The 24,023-nt window shown below is 45.5% G+C and overlaps 1 protein-coding gene across 1 annotated transcript in view; it reads right to left on the bottom strand.

Moving 5' to 3' along the window:
* Positions 1 to 24,023, bottom strand: part of MSH2 (mutS homolog 2) — a 160,614-nt gene that overhangs the window by 26,067 nt on the left and 110,524 nt on the right. Inside the window, exons 12-13 of the mRNA XM_069768645.1 lie at positions 11,969 to 12,214; positions 7,747 to 7,951 (exon numbers count right to left, since the gene is read on the bottom strand). Coding sequence (XP_069624746.1) covers positions 7,747 to 7,951; positions 11,969 to 12,214 — 451 coding nt within the window. The remainder of the gene's footprint in view (positions 1 to 7,746; positions 7,952 to 11,968; positions 12,215 to 24,023) is intronic.

The following is a 24,023-nucleotide window of genomic DNA, read 5'->3' as shown; positions in this document are numbered from 1 at the left end:
AGGCCACTCCAGGACCTTGAAATGCTTCTTACGAAGCCACTCCTTCGTTGCCCTGGCGGTGTGCTTTGGATCATTGTCATGTTGAAAGACCCAGCCACGTTTCATCTTCAATGCCCTTGCTGATGGAAGGAGGTTTGCACTCAAAATCTCACGATACATGGCCCCATTGATTCTTTCATGTACCCGGATCAGTCGTCCTGGCCCCTTTGCAGAGAAACAGCCCCAAAGCATGATGTTTCCACCACCATGCTTTACAGTAGGTATGGTGTTTGATGGATCCAACTCAGTATTCTTTTTCCTCCAAACACGACAAGTTGTGTTTCTACCAAACAGTTCCAGTTTGGTTTCATCAGACCATAGGACATTCTCCCAAAACTCCTCTGGATCATCCAAATGCTCTCTAGCAAACTTCAGACGGGCCCGGACATGTACTGGCTTAAGCAGTGGGACACGTCTGGCACTGCAGGATCTGAGTCCATGGTGGCGTAGTGTGTTACTTATGGTAGGCCTTGTTACATTGGTCCCAGCTCTCTGCAGTTCATTCACTAGGTCCCCCCCGCGTGGTTCTGGGATTTTTGCTCACCGTTCTTGTGATCATTGTGACCCCACGGGGTGGGATTTTGCGTGGAGCCCCAGATCGAGGGAGATTATCAGTGGTCTTGTATGTCTTCCATTTTCTAATTATTGCTCCCACTGTTGATTTCTTCACTCCAAGCTGGTTGGCTATTGCAGATTCAGTCTTCCCAGCCTGGTGCAGGGCTACAATTTTGTTTCTGGTGTCCTTTGACAGCTCTTTGGTCTTCACCATAGTGGAGTTTGGAGTCAGACTGTTTGAGGGTGTGCACAGGTGTCTTTTTATACTGATAACAAGTTTAAACAGGTGCCATTACTACAGGTAATGAGTGGAGGAAAGAGGAGACTCTTAAAGAAGAAGTTACAGGTCTGTGAGAGCCAGAAATCTTGATTGTTTGTTTCTGACCAAATACTTATTTTCCACCATAATATGCAAATAAATTGTTAAAAAAACAGACAATGTGATTTTCTAGATTTTTTTTTCTCAGTTTGTCTCCCATAGTTGAGGTCTACCTATGATGTAAATTACAGACGCCTCTCATCTTTTTAAGTGGTGGAACTTACACTATTGCTGACTGACTAAATACTTTTTTGCCCCACTGTATATAGATATAGATATATATATATATATAGATAGAGATATATATATATATATATATATATATATATATATATATATATATATATATATATATATATATATATATATATATATATATATATATATATATATATATAAAAAATGCAACTTTCAGAAAATTCTGCTGCAAATTCCACTGAGTGGACCATACATTACGGCATAACCTGATGCAGCTTAGGATATCTGTATGCTCCTTTCCTTTATGTATGCCTTACAAAATGAAATTAGTCTCCAATTTGGTGAAAACTCGCAACTGTTCCAGATAAATTTTGCTTTCCTTGTAGCTTTATAGTCTGCTACTGCCATTCGCCTTAATTAAGGCAAAGCAATTATCCACAGCAATAAAAGGCTGACAAGATGCTGCAGACAGATGCAAACATTAAAGTCGTGGTATGAAATGTCACAGCCTAAAGTATATACCTATTATTTTTTTCCCCTGCAGAAGAAGAAACCAGCAACAATAACTTGGATTGTTTCAATAATAAACCAGATAGCAGCCACTATGGAGGCTTCACAGGACTTTTCAAAATTAGGCAGAATGTCTAATGTGTTTATCATAATTTAAAGGGAACCCCGTTTTTTCAGTAGGAAATAAAAATACCGTTAAATAGGGCCTGAGCTGTGCTTTACAATAGGGTATTTTTTGTCCCCTGATTCCCCACCTATGCTGCTGAAATACCTTACAAAAGTCGCCGTTTTCGCCTGTCAATCAGGCTGGTCTGGTCCAAAGGGCGTGGTCACAGCGCTGTTTCTCCCCCACATCTTGCCGAGTTCGCATCTCGGCTTCAGGAAAATGGCCGCCGCGATCTCCATCTGCGCACGCGCGGCATCCCGCGGCCATTTTCCTGAAGCCCTGGGAAGCAGGACACTCCATCTGCGCACGCGCGGCCTCAGGAAGATGGCCGCGCCCACCGAGAAACCGCTGAATAGCGGAGAGCGCGCTCTTTTTCTACAGCTGCACAGTGCATTCGGCAATTGCGCATGCGAGAAGCACTACGCCACCAACGGGAACATAAGCAAGACGTGGGGGAGAAACAGCGCTGTGACCACGCCCTTTGGACCAGACCAGCCTGATTGACAGGCGAAAACGGCGACTTTTGTAAGGTATTTCAGCAGCATAGGTGGGGAATCAGGGGACAAAAAATACCCTATTGTAAAGCACAGCTCAGGCCCTATTTAACGGTATTTTTATCTCATACTGAAAAAACGGGGTGACAGGTTCCCTTTAAGGGAATAGGTCACCAGGTTTGTGCCACGTAATCTCACAGCAGCGTGATGAGAGCCAGGGAATTTGGTTCCAGTACTGCATGTGTCACTTACTTACTTTTATCAGTAGGATATTATTATTAGAGGTCTAGTAAACCTGCCGCAATGCAGTCCTCCGTATTCAGGAGCTCTGTATAACCCTGCCTACGCTACTAATTGGCAGATTTTTTGTTATGCTGTGTATAGGCAGAAAGCAGCCAATCAGTGGTGTGGACGGGATTATACACATCACATCGCTGGAATCAGGGTCTGTGAACCTACATCATTCTGCTCTCAGATGAGTTAGTAAAAACATGGTGGCAGATTCGCTTTAAAGAAAGAATCTCCCTAACACCTAAATAAACACCAATCAGCTACTTGTTTAATGACATGTTTACACGGGCGGACTATGTTTCAGATGTACACTGTGATAGATCTGCCACTGTCCTCGGCAGCACAGCTCCTGTACACACAGACGACGCACTACTGAAAACGATGCTCATGTGCAGTCTAAAAGACCATGTCACCTGACGACCGACTGCTTTCCTCGTTAGTCGGGTGATCGGCAGCCCGTTTACACTGCATGATTATCGTGAGCAGAGCGTTCCAAGGAATGAATTTATAGAGCAGTGTAAATAGCCCGTAAGTGTCTTCCTGACTATAGAAAATTCTTTGACTATTTATTGTGCTATTTGGGCTAATGCTAGAACAGACCTGGCCCCGAACGCCGCTTCTGAAAGAACAAAGCGCAGTATGCTGTTCCGTTACAGAGCGTCTTTGATTTCCATCACACATCGGTGTATAACCCTATATTTTCCATCTGTATATGGCTACTTTTAAAGCGGAATAGGAGGTGCATACAAATGGCGAAAAAACAAAGGACGAGGGCTGCATGGAAAAACACACTAGCAAGTCCAATAGGAAAAAAAAAAAAACTCTACAAATCTACCAAATCTCCCATGCTGGCTGTTGTAATGTGATAGCACTGTTACACATCAAGCTCTACGGAGGTCAGCAGAGTGAGCGGGCTGCAGCATCTTGTCTTACTTATCTTGGCTTCATCTGTGCATTTGTGTTTTGATGTAATTAGGCTTTTTCAGTCCAGCATTTCTCTTCACCTTACTTACTAGTTAGGTCAGTCTGCTACCTGGCATGACGGACAATATGCTGGATTGGGAAGTGAGCAGACGACGAGCTGCGCTGTATGATGCGCAGTACAGATAGGAGCAGCTCTACCGTCTTCTCTATCAAGTGACATTCAGGTCTTCCATCATGTGTAACTGTGTGCGGGCATTATTACATCAATCATCCATAATTGATACAACTATTGGCCATAAGGGAGGAACATCCGTCTCATCCCATTGGGCACAGTGATCTAAAGCCATTACAGGTAAATACAAATGTTATGTAAGGAGGGTCCAAGAACAATCGAGAAGGCAACGACACTCCTCTGCAGTTTCAGGACTTTTTTTTCAGCCCCAGGTGCCACCTGAAAGCCATCGGTTCCTGAGCTGTGGTTTTATGGGAAGCTTCATTTTTATTCCAGAGTTTGAAGCTTGTGATTTTTCTTTTTTACATTTCAGTAATCTCACACTTTAGCGAATTGCCATGGATTTTTGACGTGGATTGAATTACGTTCAATTGTAGGAGGGGTTAATTCTGCAGAGAATAGATCTGTCAGATTCACGGCTATTAATTCCCGTCATGTGTGACCTTAAACTAATGGTGGTTACACACATTGATCAGGAGGTCAGCAGACAGCTCTCTCCCGACCCTCTTCATACACATAGAAACTATATACACAAAAGTAAATCATTAACCCCTTAGTGACTGAGGCAATTTAAAATTACATGTTTTAAACCTGACCAGTGACACTTTATGAGGTAATAACTCAGACGCTTCAACGCATCCCACCGATTCTGAGACTTTTACTTTGTGACACATTGTACTTTAGGATAGTGGAAAATTCAGATCGATAAGTTTTGCGTTTGTGAAAATATTGGAATTTTGGTGAAAATTTGGACTAATTTGCAATTTTAAAATTTTCCATCTTTATATCCTTCAACCAGTTAGTCATGCTGAACAAAATAATGAAAAACTAACATTTCCCATATGTGTGCTTTACATTAGCATAACTGATGATCGAGTATACTCGCTGCTCGGGTTTTACCCAAGCGCGCTCAGGTGATCTCCGAGTATTTGTTAGTGTTCGGAGATTTAGTTTTTGCTGACTCAGCTGCTGATACCAATTCAAAAATCGAAACCCTCAAATACTTCAAAACTGCTGTCAGGATTTTTTTTACCCCTTAAGATGCTACACAGGAATTAGGCTAGGTTCACATTGCGTTAATGTGTTAACGCTAATGGACTGCATTGCACGGCGAAAATGTCGCAATTAACGCCGTGCAACGGGTCCGCTAGCGCACCCATTGACAGCAATGTGATTTGTGCCTGTAGCGCATGCCATTTTCGGCAGCGCTAGCGATGTGCCGTTCTTTTGTGACGGACCTCAGACGCTGCTTGCAGCGTCCGAGGTCCGTCCCTCGCTAGCGCAGATCGGGGATCTGCGCTAGCGGGGACGGCGAATGCGGACCCTAGAGAAACATTGCGTTAGCGCAATCCACTAGCGCTATGCGCTTAACGGATTGCCCTAACGCAATGTGAACCTAGCCTTAATGCAAATTTTGAATGATAAAATTTTTGTTAATTTTTCCTCTCAAATGATGCTTTGGCCCCAATTTTATTTTTAGTTTTACAAGGAATAACACAAGAAGATTAACCCAACAATTTATTACCAATACCCCACATTTGGTCAGAACCTGTGTTTGGCCACATGTCAGGGCTGAGAATGCAGGAGCGCTATTTGGCTTTTAAAGCACTAGAATAGTTTGAAGGCCACATTTATGGAGCCTCTAAGGTGCCATAACAGCAGAGAAAACTCAAAAGTGACCCCAATGTAGAAACCTCCACACCATTCCATGCTTTACTCTGGGGAATTTGCAAATATGCCAGTTTATTGCCCATACACTGTGCCCCCATACTGTGTAGAGCCCCCATATTGTAGTGCCCAGCTTGTGCTTCTGGCGATATGCACCCCATACATTTTTAATTGGGCTCTCCCTGCTACAATAATCACAAACATGTGGCTGCTTACTGAGGATTAGGCACAGCAGGGCTCAGAGGGAGGAGGACATTTGGATTTGGGAGAGCAAATTTCACAGGATTTTTTTTTGAAGGGGTGGGAGCCTTTCCCAGAGTCTTAAGGTACCTTCACACATAACGATATTGTTAACGATATCGTTGCTATTTGTGACGTAGCAACGATATCGTTAATGAAATCGTTATGTGTGACAGCGACCAACGATCAGGCCCCTGCTGGGACATCGTTGGTCGCTGAATAAAGTCCAGAACTTTATTTCGTCGCTGGACTCCCTGGAGACATCGCTGGATCGGCGTGTGTGACACCGATCCAGCGATGTCTTCACTGGTAACCAGGGTAAACATCGGGTAACTAAGCGCAGGGCCGCGCTTAGTAACCCGATGTTTACCCTGGTTACCATGCTAAAAGTAAAAAAAAACAAACACTAGATACTTACCTAATGCTGTCTGTCCTCCAGCGCTGTGCTCTGCACTCCTCCTGTACTGGCTGTGAGCCGGAAAGCAGAGCGGTGGTCACCGCTCTGCTTTCCGGCTCCCAGCCAGTACAGGAGGAGAGCAGAGAAGCAGAGCGCAGCGCTGGAGGACAGACAGCGTTAGGTAAGTATCTAGTGTTTGTTTTTTTTTACTTTTAGGATGGTAACCAGGGTAAACATCGGGTTACTAAGCGCGGCCCTGCGCTTAGTTACCCGATGTTTACCCTGGTTACCGGCATCGTTGGTCGCTGGAGAGCGGTCTGTGTGACAGCTCTCCAGCGACCAAACAGCGACGCTGCAGCGATCCGGATCGTTGTCGGTATCGCTGCAGCGTCGCTTAATGTGAAGGGGCCTTTAGTTCTACCAGTAACGTGGGAACCCCCTGTAGTTCCAGTGACAGATTACATACCTGAGTGGGGGCTGGTTTTGTGAGGAATAAGTTAGAATTTTTATTGTTAACACATTGGTGTACATAACACTTTTTGATCGCTTTCAGTATACATTCTTGTGCTTACGCTGAGCACTTACCTCGGAGTTTCCGTGTAAATTCCATAAAAATGTGATTCACGCAAAACGACAAAACCACTCACTCTAATGAGGCAGATGGAGACACTTTGGACTCCCTTTGGCGTCTGTTCCGGTGGTATCCATCAGAACTGTGTTTAATCACGTTTATGTGTTAAAAAGACACCTAAAATGATTGGACACCACGAAACAGAGACCAGATGGGGTCCAAAATGTCTTCATGTGCCTCATAAGTGAGTGGTACCACACTTCTGAATCACATTTTTCGAGACTTACACGGAAAACCTGATGTAAGCGCTCAGCGGAGAGTGCAGGATAACGGTGAAACAAGCCTTGTTCTGATTTTTGGGAGGCAGAATGAACATATGGAGAGCAGTACAAGGATAGTTTTTAATTTTATTTTTGCTCTGCTCACACAGTACTTTTTTTTTCTTAAAAAATAGTTTTTTTTTGTTGCCATATTCTACGAGCTGTAACCTTTTTTTGCAAACAAAGGCAGACATTATCAGGTGGCTGGCGGCTACTAGAAGCAGGGATCAGGCCATGTCCCTTGATCTGTGACCTAATGTGCCAGAAGGGACGGGGGCCACGAGGAGCAGCTCCAGCAGGTACTGAATTGCAGGTACTATGAGTTACAAACAGCACTATTCATGTTAACTTTTCTGTTTATGAAGGCATCGCCATTAGAATATTTTTTTTTATCTCCCCAAAGTACCCCTTTAATAACTTTATTGTTGCTCTAAATGTACCCACAACCTAAAAGAAAGAAAGCATAACCTAGTTGTGATACACTGTGTATGCCAGAGTGCAAGCAGTGTACCCGTCTCATGCTTGGAAAAGCTGGGTGTGAGTGCGCACTAGTGTGTTACTTAGGGCAGGTGTGTTGCTGGCCTAACAAACCGGCGAATGGTGCAGCAAGAAGTGTGATGCGTATGTGTGAACTAGCTGTGAAATGCACTTAGCTAATTGCAAAAGGCGAGTGGAGTGGTCGAATGAGTACGAGAAGCGGGGTCCCCATTTACAGTCGAATCTGAGTCCCGTGTGCGACGGAGTGGGTGGTCTTTGCGACACACGGGTTTTACAAAGCACAGCAGAAATAAAATATAGGTGTATGTATGAAGAATAACATACCGGAGGATGGAAGCAGTTTCCAGCATCTCAGCCATGAATGTAGAAACTCCTTTAAGTTGACTGTCGCCAGCACCCACTCTGGCAAGAATGCAGTCCACTATGCTCACTTCAGCAGAGTCACAAGGCACAAAGCAGCCAATCTGAGCCATGAGAACAATCACTCCGGTCTGGCGAATATATGTGGACTTACCACCCATGTTTGGACCTGTTAGAAAAAAGAAGCGAATAACTAGAGCAGAATATTCTTGTACAAGTCAGTGTTATGCTTAGTGTATCTGCATAACCCTCTACAATAAAAACGTAGGGAAACAGTCAGGTTCCCTGAGGCTACTTCCACACTTCTGTTTTTTGCCATCAGACGCAATCCGGTGAATTTTGAAAAAAACGGATCCGGCAAATGATGCCGCCAGATCCATTTTTTTGTCATAGACTTGTATTAGTGCTCCGATTTGCTTTTTCAGATATACTCTCTCTCTCTCCTCCCCAGAACCATACCCTTAGGAATCCAGTTAGTCGGATGAGGCAAAAAAAACGATCTGTGACATAAGTTTTTCACTATTTGCAACGGATCCGCTTTTTTAAAAAATTCGCCGGATTATGCCTGACGGCAAAAACCTGATGTGTGAAAGTAGGACTAGTTAGGTGTGGTCCTATTTGCCACAGATCCTGGAATCACACCCACTCTGAAAATGGCATCTAGGACATTTAGCAATCTTTGTTGTAATGTAGGAACAAATTACGTAATGCTATACTGGCGGCATAGTGGCCCTAATAGGATTCCTGTAATTACATATTAAAAGGAAATTTCTCAGAAGATGATCAAAACTTAAAAACAGGTAAGGGAGATAGCATCTCCAATTATTACATACCACCAATACAACAATTTTTAAATCAGTGAGGGGATCTGATCCAGTCCGATTATGACGTGCATGTGACCGCGCCTGCTGTCCCAGTGGTGGGAAAGTCGGGCCACTCCTGAGGTTCCAGTGGGGTCGGAGTTGGGCCCCTCCTGCTGTCCTAATGGAGGGGGAGTCAGGCCTCTCCTATTGTTCCAGTGGATGGGGAGGTGTTGGTCCTCGCCTGCTGTCCCAGTGGGGGGAAGGGGGAAATGGGCCCCGCTTGTTGTCCCAGTGGTGGTGGTGATCTGGCCCCATCTGCTGTCCCAGTGCAGGGGGGGGGGGGGTTAATCTGGCCCCATCTGCCGTCCCAGTGCAAGGGGGGGGGGGGGGGGTTTCTGGCCCCATCTGCCATCCCAGTGGAAAGGGGGGGGGGGGGGGGAGGGGGGAATCTGGCCCCATCTGCCATCCCAGTGCAAGGGGGGGGGGGGGGGGGGGGTAAGGGGGGAATCTGGCCCCATCTGCCGTCCCAGTGCAAGGGGGGGGGGGGAAGGGGGGAATCTGGCCCCATCTGCCGTCCCAGTGCAAGGGGGGGAATCTGGCCCCATCTGCCGTCCCAGTGCAAGGGGGGGGGGGGGGGGAGGGGATGAATCTGGCCCCATCTGCCGTCCCAGTGCAAGGGGGGGAATCTGGCCCCATCTGCCGTCCCAGTGCAAGGGGGGGAATCTGGCCCCATCTGCCGTCCCAGTGCAAGGGGGGGGGGGGAATCTGGCCCCATCTGCCGTCCCAGTGCAAGGGGGGGGGAATCTGGCCCCATCTGCCGTCCCAGTGCAAGGGGGGGGGAAGGGGGGAATCTGGCCCCATCTGCCGTCCCAGTGCAAGGGGGGGGGGGGAAGGGGGGAATCTGGCCCCATCTGCCGTCCCAGTGCAAGGGGGGGAATCTGGCCCCATCTGCCGTCCCAGTGCAAGGGGGGGGGGAATCTGGCCCCATCTGCCGTCCCAGTGCAAGGGGGGGGGGGGGGGGTTTCTGGCCCCATCTGCCATCCCAGTGCAAAGGGGGGGGGGAGGGGGGAATCTGGCCCCATCTGCCATCCCAGTGCAAGGGGGGGGGGGGGGGGGGGTAAGGGGGGAATCTGGCCCCATCTGCCGTCCCAGTGCAAGGGGGGGGGGGGGAAGGGGGGAATCTGGCCCCATCTGCCGTCCCAGTGCAAGGGGGGGAATCTGGCCCCATCTGCCGTCCCAGTGCAAGGGGGGGGGGGGGAGGGGATGAATCTGGCCCCATCTGCCGTCCCAGTGCAAGGGGGGGAATCTGGCCCCATCTGCCGTCCCAGTGCAAGGGGGGGGGGGGGGGTAATCTGGCCCCATCTGCCGTCCCAGTGCAAGGGGGGGGGGAATCTGGCCCCATCTGCCGTCCCAGTGCAAGGGGGGGGGAAGGGGGGAATCTGGCCCCATCTGCCGTCCCAGTGCAAGGGGGGGGGGGGAAGGGGGGAATCTGGCCCCATCTGCCGTCCCAGTGCAAGGGGGGGAATCTGGCCCCATCTGCCGTCCCAGTGCAAGGGGGGGGGGGGAATCTGGCCCCATCTGCCGTCCCAGTGCAGGGGGGGGATCTAGCCCCATCTGCCGTCCCAGTGCAAGGGGGGGGGGGAAGGGGGGAATCTGGCCCCATCTGCCGTCCCAGTGCAAGGGGGGGAATCTGGCCCCATCTGCCGTCCCAGTGCAAGGGGGGGGGGGAATCTGGCCCCATCTGCCGTCCCAGTGCAAGGGGGGGGGGGAATCTGGCCCCATCTGCCGTCCCAGTGCAAAGGGGGGGGGGGGGGATCTGGCCCCATCTGCCGTCCCAGTGCAAGGGGGGGGGGGGAATCTGGCCCCATCTGCCGTCCCAGTGCAAGGGGGGGGGGGGGGAATCTGGCCCCATCTGCCGTCCCAGTGCAGGGGGGGGATCTAGCCCCATCTGCCGTCCCAGTGCAAGGGGGGGGGGGAAGGGGGGAATCTGGCCCCATCTGCCGTCCCAGTGCAAGGGGGGGAATCTGGCCCCATCTGCCGTCCCAGTGCAAGGGGGGGGGGGGGAATCTGGCCCCATCTGCCGTCCCAGTGCAAGGGGGGGGGGAATCTGGCCCCATCTGCCGTCCCAGTGCAAAGGGGGGGGGGGGATCTGGCCCCATCTGCCGTCCCAGTGCAAGGGGGGGGGGAATCTGGCCCCATCTGCCGTCCCAGTGCAAGGGGGGGGGGGGGAATCTGGCCCCATCTGCCGTCCCAGTGCAAAGGGGGGGGAATCTGGCCCCATCTGCCGTCCCAGTGCAAGGGGGGGGGGGGGAAATCTGGCCCCATCTGCCGTCCCAGTGCAAAGGGGGGGGAATCTGGCCCCATCTGCCGTCCCAGTGCAAGGGGGGGGGGAGGGGGGAATCTGGCCCCATCTGCCATCCCAGTGCAAGGGGGGGAATCTGGCCCCATCTGCCGTCCAAGTGCAAGGGGGGGAGGGGGGGTGGATCTGGCCCCATCTGCCGTCCCAGTGCAAGGGGGGGGGGGGGGAATCTAGCCCCATCTGCCGTCCCAGTGCAGGGGGGGGGGGGGGGATCTGGCCCCATCTGCCGTCCCAGTGCAGGGGGGGGGGGATCTGGCCCCATCCGCCGTCCCAGTGCAGGGGGGGGGAATCTGGCCCCATCTGCCGTCCCAGTGCAAAGGGGGGGGGAATCTGGCCCGATCTGCTGTCCCAGTGCAAGGGGGGGGGGAGGGGGGAATCTGGCCCCATCTGCCATCCCAGTGGAAGGGGGGGAATCTGGCCCCATCTGCCGTCCCAGTGCAAGGGGGGGAGGGGGGGGGGATCTGGCCCCATCTGCTGTCCCAGTGCAGGGGGGGGGGGGATCTGGCCCCATCTGCCGTCCCAGTGCATAGAATGGGATTTGGCCCCATCCGCCGTCCCAGTGCAAGGAGGGGAGGAGGATCTGGCCCCATTTGCCGTCCCAGTGCGAGGGGGGGGAATCTGGCCCCATCTGCCGTCCCAGTGCAATGGATTCTGGCCCTGATAGTTGCTCAGTGGAGGGGAATATGGCCCTGCCTGATCAGCAAAGGTGGTCCTGGGAATGAATGGGTTGCAGGCAGAAAATGCAGATGGAGCATTTCACACCAATTAAACATTTGCATTATTTATAAAAAATATAATAATAATAATAATAATAATAAAAAAAAATCAAAATAAAATGAAAAATCTCTCATACCAAGGTCAGAAGCAAAATAAAAAAAACAAGACAATGGAAGATGGAAAACAAATTAAATTATTCCCTTTTAAGAAAATAATGAAGGCACCTTTTGTATTAGGTCACACTAAATCATGTTCATCACTAATTAGCTGATCATTGAATTAAAATCTGAAGACACTGACAAATTACCAGTGATAATATGGAACATCTGCTTCTCCTTCTCGAACGTTATGTCATTGGGGATGAACGCCACATCATCCTGCATTTCAATACATGGGTGTCTGGCAGCTTTCAGCACAATTCTTCCCCGTCCCTTCTCCAAGATGACTGGGCGAACATATGGCACTGGAGCTCCGATAGAAACGTGAGCAAAGCTGACAATCGCATCCAAGTGAGCAATTACATCGTTCATCGTCTGCATTGGATCTACGTATCCTATGAGGAGATGGGAGGCCATAACTTTATTTTTATAGCAGGTTCTTTTAAATGTGGAAAACAAAAATAAACTTATTTTAAATACGGTACATGCATAAGACCCAAGTCTGGACGGTAATGTCACCAGTTAATCATGGTTGTAAATCAGTTTACAGGACCAGTATCCACTATGGATGACAGATATAAAATAATCGTCTGACCATTAATGCAAATATTTCACCAGATTTCACAAAACAGACGCTACACATTATTACATAGGTCTTAGACTGATGTATGTACTTTGAAAGTCCACATTATAATAGCTATATAATTATATTTGACAAAAAAAAAAAATTATGAGTCCAGCTCAGGATTATAACAAATTCTGACATGAATTTTCAAAGTAAATGCACTAGCCTCATCAGGACTAAGACCTATTTATTATTGTATTCTGTAAGCATTGTAAAATCTGGTAAAAGATTGTCTACAAGAGGTTTTAGAGTCTCACAATCATAAAAATGTAATATATATTAACCATTAAGCTTCGAGACAAAGCTCCTCCAACGATTCAAGCATTTGACTGCTATCCAGCGCCATCGCACATCACATGACGAAGACCATGGTCACCATGGTCATTGCAGTGAATGATATAACACACAAACCATAAAATCGCAGGAAACCAGAATTGTAAAAGTCCATTAGATTATTTTTAAAAAATTAGTAATACTACAAAAATAACAAGCCGCAGGGATGAAGTGACCACGCAGGCTGCACTTCTATATGTCTTCATTTTACATGTCACATTGAGGCATCTTTCTCATACATACAGTACAGACCAAAAGTTTGGACACACCTTCTTATTTAAAGATTTTTCTGTATTTTCATGACTATGAAAATTGTACATTCACACTGAAGGCATCAAAACTATGAATTAACACATGTGGAATTATATACTTAACAAAAAAGTGTGAAACAACTGAAAATATGTCTTATATTCTAGGTTCTTCAAAGTAGCCACCTTTTGCTTTGATGACTGCTTGGCACACTCTTGAATTTACAATTTTCATAGTCATATTTCCATAGCAAAGGAAAGAGCGCAAAGGAAAGAGCGCAAAGGAAAGAGCGCAAAGGAAAGAGCGCAAAGAAAAGAGCACGAAGAGCGCACAAAGGAAAGAGCGCACAAAGGAAAGAGAGCACGAAGGAAAGAGAGCACGAAGGAAAGAGAGCACGAAGGAAAGAGAGCACGAAGGAAAGAGAGCACGAAGGAAAGAGAGCACGAAGGAAAGAGAGCACGAAGGAAAGAGAGCACGAAGGAAAGAGAGCACGAAGGAAAGAGAGCACGAAGGAAAGAGAGCACGAAGGAAAGAGCGCAAGAAGAACTCAAGCTGTTAAAAAAATGTTTTAAGTGTTTTAGAAACGGACTAAGTGTGGTAAATAAAAATTGTGAAATCCATATAGCCATCTCCCGAGAGGGGACATATCACCCTTACATTGATCATATGGGATTAATTATAACTGAGGAAGTGAGAAAGAGCTGACACTTCAACCTCTATTAAAGTAGGACCTAGTGCCATGAACAGGTAATTACAACAAGGGATCTGCTTCACTCCATAGGTTTAGTACTTTTTCTTTTGTTATCCCTTTTATCCAATGCGATTGTATATACCATATTGTTTTAGCTCTCATTTTTAACATCTTTGTATATTTGTTTTATAAACCCTGCCAACTACTTTTCAGGGTTAAATATATAAAATGTAATCGTTCTGTTCCTCTTGCTCAGTAAATCTCACCCCTGAAGCCATACGCTACCTGTAACAGATGTCCAATCGGCCTGTATAAACGATTGGTGGTGGCAGCTAGGTCCTTTTGTTATTGCGGAGTATATATTTATATATTACATGCGTTGAAATCGGATGTGCATATACTGTACGTTCACTGAGCTCCTTAATATTCGGTTTAGTAGTGAAAGAAGCAGTGGCCTCATCCATCAATCGTCAACCAATTGCATCATTGTATTGAGAAAAAGGCAGCGGAATTGAATCCCCTGACAAATTGGTAGCAGTGACCTCTCCGGTGTTGCCGACACTCAGTCTTGCACATGAATTTATGACCTACAACACGGACACACTTCTCATCTCTACCATGACTCCAGATCCCTAGTTTCATTACGCTGACATATCTTTAGAATGCATCTCCCCATCCTATCCATGTACAAATGTCTGAGAATATTTTCTAAAATTGTGCTCCTGTCTCAATTCATTTGTAAACCTGCCTGATGAAGGGCATCCTCTGTGCTCCAAAGGGTGGAAAGTATCTTTATTGGCTAACCAAAAATATCACTTGCACAATACTTTTGTCTGTTTTGACATTAAAATATTTACAGAGGCAGCATAAATTACACGGATTCACTGGATCATGTAAAATAAAGGATAAATCAGAATTTACCGTACTCCATTACAAAAATTATCTACCAAGGGCTTGTACCTCACAAGGACTAGCCCTAAATCCAATACACCAAAACCTCTGCGTGATTTTTGCTGCTAAAACCCCAACGTATGTATGTTTTGCTGTATGTATTAAAAAAGTATTGAACTTGGGAGTCTTTGCCCCCGAGACTTTGCTGACATCTTAAGACACAGCTGGAATGAGATCATTAGCGAAACATATCCCACATCTCAATCATCCTCTGCTTTTCCAACAGAGAAAACACAAACAACTTGACAGCAATTTACAGCAAGGATGAAGCTATCGATGGCGCAATGCTAATGGTAATTTAACCTCATTCAATACCTGCTGCTTTTCCCTTTATATTTCCAGCAGACATTTCAACTTCTTAGAATGTAATTTTTCTAATTAGAAAGCAAACAAACATAAGTGACTGGCGGTTTTCTTAAAACAGCAATTGTCAAAACACTTGAATCTTTGGAACAGCAGAAACAAAACCGGTAAATGAAAAAGTAACCTCTTGAAGGCAAGACCATTTATTGCCTTATGGACCAATATCTTTTTGAGTTTGTCTCTCAGCATTCTGGCAGTCAAACCCTTTTTTTTTTTTTAATTTTAAGGTATGTGCACACGTTGAGTACGGTATTTGCTTGCAGGAATTTCTGCATGGTTTCTGCATCTCTTGGCAGCAAAAATTCGTGTTTTGCTGAGTTTTTTGTTACATTTTTGCTGCATTTTTGTACAGCAATGAAAGCTTTTTGTGATGAAATTTCTAGGTTCAACACCACCTTTTTCATTCTGATGCAGTGAGGCATCAGGGTAATGGAATTAGGGGTTGGTGTCTGCAGCTGTCATTGACACCAAGCCCTAGGTTTAGTAATGAAAAGGTGTCAGCCAGACACCCTTATTACCAAGTCGGCAAGTAAACACAAACGCACACACTGTAACCAGTCTATGTAGGAGCGTTAACAGAATTAACCTACATAGGCTGTACCCAAACAGCAACTGTTAATTAAAAAAAAAAAATTTGCGTGGGCTCTTGCGTAATTTTCATAACTAGCAGAGGGAAAGCCGATGGCTGATGTTAATATTCTGGGAAGGAGCCAACAGTCAAAGGTTTGCAGGCTATTAATATCAGCTGTTTGCTTAGACTTTACTGGCTACTTTACAAAGAGGATCCCAGAAAAAAATATTGACAAATAAAAACTAACCAGCAAATGCTAGGCAGACAGCAGCAGACTGATAATAGCCTAGGAAGGGGCCATGGATATTGGACCCATCCCAGACTAAAAATCAGCTCTCAGCCGCCCCAGAAAATGTGCATCTATAAGATGCACCAAATCTGGCGCTTAGCTTAGCTCTTTCCCACTGCCCTGTAGCAGTAGCAAGTGGGGTAATGGTTGGGGGGAGGGGTGGTTGATGTCACCTTTATATTATCAGATGACATCAAGCCTAGAAGTTAGTAATGGATAGGCGTCTATAAGACACCCTAATTACTAACCCCATTATTAAAAAAAAAAAAAAACACATCCAGAATAAAGTCCTTTATTTGAAATAATGACAGACACCTTTATAGAATCTAAAATAAACCATACTCACTGAACGCCTAATCCACTGAAGCCAACGTCTCCTGTAACAAAAATAAAATATACCACAATATTCCTCACCTGTCCCCAGAGAAAATAATCCATAATGTTCCATGACAATCCTAATGACTTTGAGAGCAGTCACTGATGTGACTGCTCTTAAGAACAGCCAGCAAGACACTGACACAGGAGGTAATTGCTCCCGCAGTGTATAGCACTGAGCTGCGGTCTGAGAGTGTTCACCGGAGTTCATCCAACTGATCAGCTCCGATTATCTCCCTTATGGCACCACCACTGCGTGAAAAAGTTCTCACACAGCGATGGTGCCGTAAGGGAGCGCACCGGAGCTGATCAGCTGATGAACTCCAGTGAACTATCTCAAGGCAGCTCAGTGCATACATTGCGGGAGCAATGACTTTCCTATCAGAATATCGCAGCAACCGGTTAGAGCAGTGTCATCTCCCGATGTGACTGTTCAACACGTGAGATCGCCGTGGGAAGTTAAGCACAGGCTGCCAAGAGAATACATCTCCCATCAGCGGCTCCTGTTATCACTGTTATCAGTGACAGCAGACGTAGCCTGATGGGAGGAGTAGTCTCTCATCAGCCCACGCCTGCTGTAAACTTTTTATTGCGGGTCACAGTTCCTCTGTGAACCCCGCAGCGCTCTGACTGACGGTTTTGCCAGTCGTAGCGTTACCGCCAATCAGAGCCGCCACGCTGGTGTTTCCCACGCTGTCACACAGATGACAGCATGGGAAACACCGTAAAAAACGTAAACAAAAACTCAGCAAATCCGCAAACATTTTTATACCTGCGTTTTTGCTGCGGTTTTGATTGACTTGATTGAAGTCAATGGGTGAAAAATGCTAAAAATCCACATAAAGTATTGATATGCTATAGAGAAAAAAAAAACTGCAAATACTCGAGGAAAATTACTGATCATGCGCACAGCACTTCAGGATTCTCACTGAATTGGATTCCATAGCATTTTTGGAAAGTCTCTGAGCGGAAAAAATGCCACGAAAATGCACCGTGTGCACATAGCCTTGATGTTAGATTATTGTTCTAGTTGTGCTTCTTCTAGTACCATTTATAGTAGTTAATTTCCATATTTTTACATTTTTTCTTTTCCGATATTGTTAATCTTTTTTTAAAGACATAATGAGATTAAAAGGATCAAATGACATTTAAAAGCATACTTATGTGTTACCTAATGACAAGCAACAGAGCGCCAGGGTCCTTCAATGCATCTGATGGGGAACCTATACTAAGCTTTTCGCTTGTATCCCACAATCTGCTATGACTTCAGCATGGATAAACAAAAGATCGAACGTTTCTTCCAATCACATGAGTACCGTGACTACACATGCAATCAGGACACTGTAATTTTAATATAACAAAATGGGTCTTCATGGTGACAAAAACAACAGAAAGAAATATCCCTCAAACTTCTTGAAATCCTAAAAATGTTGAAGAGGTGGGAGAACTACGAAACTTGATGTAAGTGATAGTTGTACATTTGATAAAGTCATAGTTGAAAGTTTTGGCACTATAGAAATTGTCCCAGAAAATTATTACAATTACACGTTTTGATATACACGTTTATTTCCATTGTGTATATTGGTTCAACACAACAAATTGGTACGTAATGGTACCACTCATTACAGTAATGAATATGGATGCGACTCCACTCCCATAGGGGTGGAGCCGCATATTCATTACGGTAATCAGCGGTACCATGTGACCGCTCAACGCTGGAAGAAGCTGTTAGCACCTGGAGAAGACCATTAGGGAAGCTGCCAGGGACCGCGCAGGGAGCAGGTAAGTATAATGGGGAGGGTGAGCAACATTGCATGATATTCACCTTGTCCCCGTTCCACCGCCGGGCACCTCTCCGTCTTCCACGTCCTCTGCTGTGACGCTCAGGTCAGAGGGCGCGATGACGTGATTAATGCGCGCCCTCTGCCTGAACGTCAGTGCAGAGGATGAGGAAGACACCGCGGCGTCCGGCGGTGGAACGAGGACAGGTGAATATTGCAAATGCCGGGGGCCTGAGCGACGAGAGGAGAGTATGTCATTTTTTTTTTTTTTTTATCGCAGCAACAGCATATGGGGCAAATATTTCTATGGGGCATCTTATGGGGCCATAAATCAGCATTTCTGCAGCATTATATGGGGCAAATCTCTCTATGGAGCATCTTATGGAGCCATAATCAGCATTATATTATTATTATACATTATTAAAGCGCCATTTATTCGACGGCGCTTTACATGTGAACGGGGCAAATATAGACAAAAATAATAAACATGAGCAAAACAAGGCGCACACAAGTACAGGAGGAGAGAGGACCCTGTCCACGATGGCTCACAGTCTACAGGATGGGGCAAATATCTCTATGGAGCATCTTATGGGGCCATAAATCAACATTTGTGCAGCATTATATGGGGCAAATATCTCTATGGAGCATCTTATGGGGCCATAATCAACATTTGTGCAGCATTATATGGGGCAAATGTCTATGGAGCATCTTATGGGGCCCTTATTAACCTTTATGCAGCACTGTATGGGGCAAATGTGTCTATGGAGCATCTTATTGGGCCATAATCAGCATTTGTGCAGCATTATATGGGGCAAATATCTCTATGGAGCATCTTATGGGGCCATAATCAACATTTGTGCAGCATTCTATGGGGCAAATGTCTTTATAGAGCATCTTACGGGGCCCTTATTAACCTTTATGCAGCACTGTATGGGGGAAATGTGTGTATGGAGCATCTTAAGGGGCCATTATTAACCTTTGTGCAGCATTATATGGGGCATATTTTAATATGGAGCATCTTGTGGGGCCCATCATGAACTGTATGGAGCATCTTATGGGGCCATCATGAACTGTATGGAGCATTATATGGGGCTCCTGATTCAATATGGATATTCAAAAACACCTAACCTACTGATGTGTCAATTAATTTTACTTTTATTGGTATCTATTTTTATTTTTGAAATTTACCGGTAGCTGCTACATTTTCCACCCTAGACTTATACTCGAGTCATTAAGTTTTCCCAGTTTCTTGTGGCTAAGTTAGGGGTCTCAGCTTATACTTAGGTCGGCTTTTACTCAATAATATATGGTAGTCTAGTGTGGATTTTGACATGCGTTTAAGATCACTATCCATTTGTAGAAGCCACCCTCTTTTCAAGCTCAGCTTTTTTAGAGATGGTGTTATGTTTGCATCAAGAATCTGTTGAAATTTCATTGAATCCATTCTTTCCTCTAACCATGAAATGTTCCCCGTGCCATTGGCTGCAACACAACCCCAAAGCATGATTGATCCAATGCCATGCTTAATGGTTGTAGGGAATACTGTATGAGAAAAGAGCGCCAATAGGGTCTTATCAGATACAAATCACAGAGTATAAATGAGTTTGCACTCATCTGATATTTCTTGGAGTTATGGCATAAAAGAAACTCATCCGAGTTTAGCAGCTGCCGCAGATCCACTGGTCAGACAATGACCGCTTCAGAATTTTCAAATGGAGAGATTCGTGGATATTACCTGCGCTGGTTAATAAAGGAATGTCCAGGCCTATTGGAGATATAAATGGTGGTTTTATCATCCCCTGAAGAAGTCCCAGTGACTTTGAAATGCGTTGAGAATAAAACCACCATTTATATCTCCAATATGCCTGGACATTCCTTTATGCAGCAGCGCGGGTAATATCCACGAATCTCTCTATTTAAAAATGCTTAATGGTTGGCGAGATGGTTTTTTTCATGAAATTCTGTGCCCTTTTTTCTCCATACATACCTTTGATCATTGTGGCCAAGGAGTTCTATTTTAACCTCATCGGTCCAGAGGACTTGTTTCCAAAATTAAAATGCATCAGGGCTTGTTTAGATGTTCTTTTGTGCACTTCTGAAACTGAATTTTATGGTGAGGATGTAAGAGAGATGACTCTTCCATGAAAGTCTTTTGCAGTCAAGCGGAGGTTCTGATTTGCCTCTAGCAATCCAACGAGCGGCTCTCACTGAAATTTTGCTTGGTCTTCCAGACCTTATATTGAGCTCCACTGTTCCTGTTAACTGACATTTCTTAATTACATTTCAAATTGCTTTGTAGGCCTCCACAATTTTCAGAGGTCTAGACAGCTGTTTATAATACAATAATACAAAGGAAATGTGTCATCTTTCACTTTAGGCCTTTTAGAGATCATTTTACCTTCAAATGCTTAACTGTTCACAATAACATTAATTTTGAGCAGGAGTGCCCAAAATTTTACATGTTAATGTATGTATTAATGACACCTTTCCCGCTTTGCAGTCAATCACAGTGAAGAAAATTCACTCAGTGTGAGCCGAAACGTTGCCATGCCATTTTGGCAACCAGCCATGCAAAACTCACTACTGGGGGGGCTGCAACCCTCAGCTGTCAGCATTAAGGCCCCGTCACACATAGCGACGCTTGAGCGATTCCGACAACGATAGGACCTGTCAGGGATCGCTCAAGCGTCGCTATGTGGTCGCTGGTGAGATGTCAAACAGTGAGATCTCACCAACGACGCAGCAGCGATGCGGCGACCTGTACAACGATGCTATTTCATGACGCTTCAATGGGACGTCCTGTCAGCGAGGTCGTTGGTAAGGTGTCAAACACAGCGATGTGTGGTACCCAGTGGGACCTCAACGATCAAAAAATGGCCCAGGCCATTCCGACACGACCAGCGATCTCACAGCAGGGGCCTGGTCGCTGCTACGTGTCACACATAGCGAGATCGCTACTGAGATCGCTGTTGCGTCACAAAACTTGTGACTCAGCAGCGATCTCGCTAGCGATCTCGCTGTGTGTGATGGGGGCTCGCAAGGCTAGTTATCAAGAATAGAAAGGCCCCCACTCATTTGTTCAAATACATTATTTAAAAAAAAGGAGTGGGTGCTGGTAAGGGGCCATGGACATGGCCCCCCAGCCTAAAAATAGCAGCCATCTAGGCTGAAAACCACTGATGAATGAGCTGCTGTGGGCACAGCTTCAGTGACTAGCGGTGACGTCATTGCGGTTACCACAGGTCACAGAGGCTGCAGTCCTAGTCGGGCTAATGAAATGCGCCGTTTCCGGGTGGCTGCGGGCTGCTATTTTTGGGCAGGGGGTGGGCAACATCCATGGCTCCTTACCAGCTTGAAAATACCAGTCCCCAGCTGTCTGCTTTAGCAAGGCTGGTTGTCAAAAATGGGGGGGGGACCCCATGCCGGTTTTTTATTTTTTTAATATTTATTTAAATAATTTAAAAAGTTAGAGTGGGGACCCATCTATTCTTGATAACCAGCTGAGGGTTGAAGGGTTAATTATCAAAAATACAGAGGAACTCATGCCATTTTTTATTTTTTAATTATTTATTTACAGCGCAGGCTGATGAGTACTCCCATCAGCAGGTCCTGCCCTGTCATCTGGCAGCGTGTCAATCGTGGTTGTCTATCCGACGGTGTTGACTTTACCATCGATCAGAAGCAGTGTTTGCAGTACTGTCATGCACATGGACCCCAAGTGAATGGGATCCGGGTACTGTTCTGGTACCTGAACCAGAACTTTTTGTAACGGTTCAGCTGAACCAGCTGGACCCAAACATCCAGGTGTCTGCCCATCTCTGGCAATCAATTGATTTGGGTCAATTTTAAATGCCCTAAAACGTCTATATAAAGGTTTCTGAGCAAAGGAAAAAAAAAAGGTACCAACCTTTGTTTTATGTGCCAAGGGACAAAACATTGACTTTTTTTTTACATTTCAATAGCAAAAAGATTATTTATGTAGTGAAATGTTCCTGCGGCAAACAAGCCAACAGATGAACATTAAAATTAACAGAACATTTATCATCAATCAGGTCACATGAGCAGATAATGGAAGAAAAAGAAAATGAAGGAGACATAAAAACGAAAGAGTAGCAGATCATGAAATTTGGAGAAGTAACAATTTTTTACATTATTTTTACGAAGAAGGTCATAAAGTACCGTATATATTCTCAGATGCTGAACCATTAATAAAGTTGAAAACTATATATATATATATATATATATATATATATATATATATATACACACACACACACACACACACACACACACACACACACACACACATTTTTTTCACATGACTATTCATATTTGAGCTTTAGTCATTATACAAAAGCAGCTGAAGACAAACCTATAGTTTATAGTCTTGAATGGAAAGGACCAAAGTGTTCAACTAAATCACCAGTGATTGTCATACTCATTGCCCACTGTAGGCTTCTATTTTGATCTGTCACCTTAAACTGAATCTGTCAGTGGAATTTCACCCTATAAACTACTTAGGCTACGTTCACATTAGCGTTGCGCCGCCGTGCGTCGGCGACGCAACGCGCGACGCACGCTAAAACGCGCGCAAAAACGCGCGCGTTTTGCGACGCGTGCGTCGTTTTCCGACGAAAATCGGACGCACAGAAAATGCTACATGTAGCGTTTTCTTGCGTCCAACGCTAGCGTCGGAAACGACGCACGTGGCGAAAAACGCCACCAAAACGACGCACGCGTCCCCTATGTTAAACATAGGGGCGCGTCGCCGCTGCGTCGCCGCTGCGTCGCCGGCGCAACAGCGACGCACATTGGCGGAACGCCAATGTGAATGTAGCCTTATATGTGCATGTGGTGCTTTCAAAAGACAAGTCCAGCAATACCATTATATGGCCAGTCCCTTCCTCAGTTATTGAGAAATTAGCATTTTAATTAATATGCAAATGAGCTTAAGTGCTATTGCAGTTCTCAAGAATCTGTCACTCCAGCTCTATTCCATGACCAGCGCCGCCTCTTGCTGTTTGACCGACGCCTGCCTTTGCTTAACCCCTTTACCCCCAAGGGTGGTTTGCACATTAATGACCGGACCAATTTTTACAATTCTGACCACTGTCCCTTTATGAGGTTATAACTCTGGAACGCTTCAACGGATCCCAGTGATTCTGACACTGTTTTCTCGTGACATATTGTACTTCATGACAATGGTAAAAATTCTTTGATAGTACTTGCGTTTATTTGTGAAAAAAATGGAAATTTGGCGAAAATTATGAAAATTTCGCAATTTTCCAACTTTGAATTTTTATGCAATTAAATCACAGAGATATGTCACACAAAATACTTAATAAGTAACATTTCCCACATGTCTACTTTACATCAGCACAATTTTGGAACCAAAATTTTTTTTTGTTAGGGAGTTATAAGGGTGAAAAGTTGACCAGCAATTTCTCATTTCTACAACACCATTTTTTTTTAGGGACCACATCTCATTTGAAGTCATTTTGAGGGGTCTATAGGATAGAAAATACCCAAGTGTGACACCATTCTAAAAACTGCACCCCTCAAGGTGCTCAAAACCACATTCAAGAAGTTTATTAACCCTTCTGGTGCTTCACAGGAATTTTTTGAATGTTTAAATAAAAATGAACATTTAACTTTTTTTCACAAAAAATTTAATTCAGCTCCAATTTGTTTTATTTTACCAAGGGTAACAGGAGAAAATGGACCCCAAAAGTTGTTGTACAATTTGTCCTGAGTACGCCAATACCCCACATGTGGGGGTAAACCACTGTTTGGGCGCATGGCACAGCTCGGAAGCGAAGGAGCGCCATTTGACTTTTCAATGCAAAATTGACTGGAATTGAGATGGGACGCCATGTTCCGTTTGGAGAGCCCCTGATGTGCCTAAACATTGAAACCCCCCACAAGTGACACCATTTTGGAAAGTAGACCCCCCTAAGGAATTTATCTAGAGGTGTG

Source organism: Ranitomeya imitator, chromosome 5 (assembly GCF_032444005.1).
Source record: "Ranitomeya imitator isolate aRanImi1 chromosome 5, aRanImi1.pri, whole genome shotgun sequence".
In the NCBI taxonomy this organism is placed as follows: domain Eukaryota; kingdom Metazoa; phylum Chordata; class Amphibia; order Anura; family Dendrobatidae; genus Ranitomeya; species Ranitomeya imitator.
This window is presented reverse-complemented; position numbering and strand designations above follow the sequence as displayed.